General features: G+C 44.0%; 1 protein-coding gene across 1 annotated transcript; it reads left to right on the top strand.

Moving 5' to 3' along the window:
• The first annotated feature begins 796 nt into the window (after window positions 1-796).
• On the top strand, window positions 797-4,611 carry LOC131679088 (protein shuttle craft). The gene is made up of 4 exons (XM_058959645.1): window positions 797-925; window positions 1,159-3,777; window positions 3,846-4,194; window positions 4,267-4,611. The coding sequence occupies exons 2-4, from the start codon at window positions 1,316-1,318 to the stop codon at window positions 4,378-4,380; spliced, it is 2,925 nt and encodes a 974-aa protein (XP_058815628.1). The 5' UTR covers window positions 797-925; window positions 1,159-1,315; the 3' UTR covers window positions 4,381-4,611.
• The last annotated feature ends 1,545 nt before the right edge of the window (window positions 4,612-6,156 follow it).

Raw genomic sequence — 6,156 nt, 5'->3', positions numbered from 1 at the left:
ATAAAGTCCGGGATAATATGAAGCGCTCAACGTTGGTTATATTCTGGTTGCAGTTGAAAACTGGAAAATCCAACCAGCGACAATCGTATTTTCTCTGGATCTAAACAATGGAATCACGTCGGAACTAGTGCGCTGTATTCGTACAATGATGCGCTATACAGCGCACTTCTTCCGACATCATGAATTAGCACTAAAAAAGAGAAAAACGTTTGTCGCTGGTTGGATTTTCCAGTTTTCAACTCTGCAATAAGAATAATAAAGTTTGTTGTGATTACCGTGCACTGTACACGGATACGAAAAACTACCAAAAGTTGAACTCTTTTGACTCAATCTGGGGGTATTGTGGAATAAGATAAAATTAGGTAAACCGTGTTGAAGGCAGTTTCCCTTTAACCACGGCTAAAACCATAACTCATTGACAGGTTTTTTATACTCAACCTTGAGTTAAATATGCCTAAATTTAAGTTGAATCTACCTTATTCCATGGAAGGCCTCGACTGAGTCGAATCTCTCTCTTTGTTTTTGACAACACTAACGGTCATTTTCTTCACTTGGATGAAAACCGGTTTTCGTGTAATTGGTCACCAGGAACCCGAAAACTGGTTTTCAGCGAAAACCTGTTTTCATCCAGTGAAGAAATTGGGCGTAATAAGTGCGAAAGCGACTCAAAACTACCTAAATTTTAGTTAAAAGAACTTATTCTGCGGGTTGTTTTATTTTCCGTGTAGACAAAAAATTCTTTTTCGTACAGTGCGTAAAACATCAAACGAAAAAGCGATATGCTGGCAACGCTGAGCTCAACTGATGACAGTGATGGTCGCTGGCCGTCATCAGCTCGTGCAACATCTTACGACTTTTCGCCAACAGTAGCTTTTTCGTTCTTTTCCTCGTTTTCCCAGCGTTTTCTTTCAATTTTTCAACTCAGGTAAGGAAAATAATTTGCTACAGATAAATGGAAAAACGACGTTCATTTCAAGAGGTTTTGTGACGAAAGTTTCGCAATATTGTGGCAGGCTTTCTCTAATGGCTGTAGTAACGCGCTGACAGCCCCAGTGCGTAACGCTACTAGTAGTTTGAGTGATACGGCATTTCGGTTAATCTTGACAGATTCAATTTCGCAAAATAACGTAATTCCAAATTGCACTGTTGACTTTTCAGGGCCAACGTAACAACACTGCTGGGAGGTGCGTCCGGAACAAATGCGGTACCCCCTCGTGGGGCTCCAAGACCTGCCAACTCTCCGCAAGAATTAGCCAAAAAGGCATAAATTGCTAAACCACCGTTTGATTGTGAACGATACCGTTCCTCCAAGAGAATGGCAAGTGGCGGAGAAGGACCTTCATCCTCATCGGATCGAACCGGAGAACGTAATACTTTCGAAGATTTTATTTCACAATTCAACGCACGAGCCTCAATTCAGGGAACATCCAATGGAGGTGCTTCTCACAGCTACGGAACGGTATTAGAAGAAACTTCAAATGCATCTTCTGTTTTGAAACCGACGGCTGCGGAGTTCTTTCCTAGGTGGCAGCGACAGGATGAGGGTAATTTCGTTGATTCCAACGAAGGAACTGATTATCGCCAGGGAGGAAGAGCTTCCGGGGCGGTTCGAAAACAGTACGATTCACAGAAATGGAATAATAATAGAAGAAATAATCGCAACGGCGATCGGGCTGGGTTTAGTAGAGGTCGAGACCGGAACGCTGCTGGAGAGGAGAGAAATTTTGATGGCGAAGAGAGGAGGTTTTACGATGTTCCTAATAATTTTTCGAGGGACACCCGTAGATCACAGCAACAGTACCATCCTCAACAGAATGGAAAATGGAAGGGGCACGGTGGGGGTGGCCGATTCCGTAACAATGTACGTGGGGAAAGGGACGATAGAGATCGATTCACGCCGCAAACTAATGGCCACAAGGAACCGGAAGCGAAATACGAACGAAAGCAGAACGGATATCAAAAAAATCGTGCTCGATTGGAAAAGATAGAAGCGAAGATAATTTCCAAGTGTTCACAACGCGAAAAGCTCATCCGAGAGTTGGACTCTTCCAAGCTGGAATGTCTTGTTTGCTGCGATTTGGTATGGCCGAACCAATCCATCTGGTCATGTCCAAACTGTTACCACATTCTGCACCTTAACTGTACCACGAAATGGGCCAGCAGTTCACAATCTGACGAAGGTTGGCGTTGTCCAGCTTGCCAAAATATTTCCAAGAAGATCCCTCGAGAATATTATTGTTTCTGTGGCAAGCAAAAAAATCCTCAGTACAATAGAAACGATGTTGCGCATTCTTGCGGTGAGCTTTGTGGCCGGGAAGAGCTTTGCGAGCATTCCTGTACTTTGCTGTGTCATCCAGGTCCTTGTCCTCCATGTCAGGCGTTAGTTCAGCGAAAGTGCGGCTGTGGTAGGGCTTCTAAACCGATGCAATGTAGCCAGAAGGATGAGTTTTTCTGCCAGGCAATCTGCGAAAAGGCATTGAATTGCGCCGTTCATACCTGTCAGCAAAAGTGTCACAGTGCGGAATGTCAAAATTGCGAGGAAACTCTGGAGCACGAGTGTTTTTGTGGGAAAGAAAAGAAAATTGTGGCGTGCACGGTTGACCATTTGGATAAAACACGTTTTTGTTGCGGATCTGCTTGCAATGCACAGCTCAGCTGCGGGAGTCATAATTGTGTCAAGATTTGTCATTTGGAGCCATGTGGAGAATGTGCCCTGTCACCTAATTTGATAACCTCTTGTCCCTGTGGAAAACAAGCAGCCATTAAAGGAGAACGCGAATCCTGTATGGATCCTATTCCGGTGTGCAAAGCTGTCTGTGGAAAACAGTTGGTTTGCGGTAGTCCAGGCTCACATCACGTGTGCTCCGCTCGCTGCCACGTGGGTGAATGTCCACCATGCAACAAATCGACCGTTATAAAATGTCGCTGCGGTCACATGGATCAGCAGATCAAATGCAAACAACTGAAAACCCGCGCAGATGATGCTAGGTGCAAAAAGCGTTGCACGAAAATGCGAAGCTGTGCCAAGCACCGGTGCAATCAAGAGTGTTGCATCGATTACGATCACATCTGCCCGAAAACATGCTCGCAGATGCTGTCCTGCGGTCGACATCGTTGTGATAAACCTTGTCACAAAGGCTCATGCCAGACTTGTCATCGTGTTTCATTCGACGAGCTAACATGCGAATGTGGATCAAGCGTCATCTTCCCACCAGTGCCTTGCGGGACGAAGAAACCGCTCTGTGATAAGCCCTGCTTACGACGGCATCCATGTTCTCATCCCGTACTGCACAACTGCCACTCCGATCTAGAATGTCCACCATGTGTCGTTTTGACCACCCAGCACTGCTACGGCAAGCACGAACAGCGGAAAACGATTCCCTGCTATCAGAACTCGTTCAGCTGCGGGCTTTCATGCCTCAAACAACTTCCATGTGGTCGACATAAATGTATCAAACCATGTCACGAAAATGAGTGTTTTATCGAGGGAGAAGTTTGCAAACAACACTGCACCAATGTTCGGACCGCTTGTCCGCATCAGTGCAAGGCGCCGTGCCACGAAGGTGAATGTCCTCAGGATTTGCCCTGTAAGGAAGCGGTCGAGGTGACATGCGAGTGTGGAAATCGCAAACAGAATCGAACCTGTCACGATTTCAGCAAGGAGTACCGTCGGATCGCATCGGCTCAGCTGGCTTCCTCTATGCAGGAGATGCAACGAGGCGGATCGGTTGAACTTAGCGATATTTTAGGACCGGTAAAAATGAAGAACAATAAAACGTGAGTAAATTTTTAAAAATAGTTGTGATCAAGCATATGTGTTATTTCAATATTTAAATTCCCCACAGTTTGGAATGCAACGAAGAATGTCGCATCCTGGAACGCAACCGGCGACTAGCAATCGGCCTACAGATTCGCAACCCGGATCTGTCATCCAAGCTACAGCCTAACTATTCGGATTTTCTAAAAACATACGCCAAGAAGGATCCCACTTTAATTAAGATGATTCATGAGAAGCTCACCGAACTGGTCAAACTGGCTAAGGAAAGCAAAAAGTCGCGTAGTCACTCCTTTCCGGTGATGAACCGAGACAAGCGACATGTGGTGCATGAGATGTGCAGGATGTTTGGTGTCGAATCGGTTGCGTACGATGCGGAACCAAATCGGAACGTGGTCGCCACTGCCGATCGTTTTTCGGTAAGAAGCAAGGCTGCCCTTGATCTGCTGAATAGCTAATCCAATTAATAAATTTTGTTCTATTTGTTGCAGTCATGGCTGCCCAGCATGAGCCTACTGGATATCATTCAACGTGAAAGTGGTCAACGGCGAGTTATTCTGCCCAATTTAAATGCCTGGGGGAGAACGGCCAACAGTGCCAAATGACCGCTTGTTGTTTCTTCTTTAATTCTTTATTTGCATTGCTACCTAGTTATTTATCGATTATCATTTTATCGGGACACTTCCCATCGTAATAATTTATCTCTTATTTTAATGTCCCCATTTTCAGCAGGTTAAAATGTCAATTGTACGTATGCAGTATACCTTCATTGCGAAATGTTTCCAAATTCAAAAAATACCTACATTTTCTACATTATACATGTCATTCCGGGTAAACAGCAGTTTTTTTTTATAATATGAAAAGAAATCCTTCCCTCCCTGTGGGTTAATGGAGAACAGTGAGTCTAGTCATGTGAGATATAATGCAAACTAGGCTCGATGGAACTATCCAAGTTAGTCTTGGATTACATAGGAGAACTGCGCCTAAGATGTACACTGTGGACAAATTGCTTTTCTCACAAAATGAAAAATTCGGTTGAACGCTTCTGATACTATCGGCCCTATTCTGCGCGGCGTGTGACGTGAGACGACTAATCTCACCTCACTTTACGTGACTTTTCTCACCCTATTCTGAGAGTCGCCTCGGGTGATGTGAGATTCCCCATTGCGGTTAAATGGGTGTCTCACGTCACCCGAAGTGACTCTTCAGAATTGGGTGAGAAAAGTCACTTAGAGTGAGGTGAGATTAGTCGTTTCACGTCACACGCCGCGCAGAATAGGGCCGTATATGTTTTTTAGAAGATTTCAAATGATTCCGAAAGGTACGGCTTAAGCAAAACAATTTCTTTTTCGAAAGAACGCTAATGGATATAATTTTTTGACACCAGAAAATAACGATTTGAACTTGAAAACTAGGTTGCCATTAAGTAATGGCAATATAGCAATTGGCTGTTGAAAAAAAGCAAATTTCAATAAATCGCTCGCGATTTAGGAGCATTTTTAAGATTTGGTATCATGTTGGGTACAACGAACACAGTACAGTCACACAGAACAGACATATAAGCTAGAACAAACATTCCCGAAAAACCTGTGTAAACATTTAAATGAAAATACGTTGAAAGTTACCATCGCATACAGGTTCGCATGCGTGAATCACCGTTGTATTCGAGATTGCACCCGTATAACGATTGCTGGCCGATCGTTGCGCCGACCAGTAGCAAGTTGCTACTTACTGTTGCCAATTCCAAGCGTTTATTTTATTTCTTACACGAGTTGAAAACTTTACTTGTATGTCAGTTCTCAGTGGTACGATATATTCTTGGGCTATTTTTATTATCGCTAAATTGTGATGTGAGAAAACAAAATTTATGTAACGAGAGACATGGGCAACTCACTCTGCCCTTGTGCTATGTTCATCGTTGCCAATGCCGTATATCCATTTTACCAATGCCAAGTGTCCGTCTTTCCCATCCCAGTTCTGAAATGCCCGTATGTCTATTCGGGTATCAGCATCCTCCATTCGTGTGTTGCCTTGTGTAGATTTTGCATCAGCATTTTTCCGCGAATGGTGATGTTGGCGATAAGTCCTACCGGATCGTAGATGCTCATGATAAAGGATAGTGCTTCGGCCTTTGTCGGTGGCTTTTTCCATATAGTACGTCCTTCGCTAATTTATTTATGGTGACATAGAACCCGATTTCGTCACTTTCGGTATTCCAAAATATTCCAAGGACCTTTTCGCTCGAGTCCGTTTCGTCGAAGAGCTTGATTTTATTTTGTTACCTTCTCTCCGGTGGAATTGTATCGATTAATTCTCGATCATTAGATATGAAGTTCCCAATGTGGAACCCAGCATGTTCATGAGTTTCTATGACGTCCTTC

The sequence above is a fragment of the Topomyia yanbarensis genome, chromosome 2 (genome assembly GCF_030247195.1).
Source record: "Topomyia yanbarensis strain Yona2022 chromosome 2, ASM3024719v1, whole genome shotgun sequence".
Classification (NCBI taxonomy): domain Eukaryota; kingdom Metazoa; phylum Arthropoda; class Insecta; order Diptera; family Culicidae; genus Topomyia; species Topomyia yanbarensis.
Note: the sequence above shows the minus strand (reverse complement) of the source record. Positions and strands in the feature narration are given on the sequence as shown.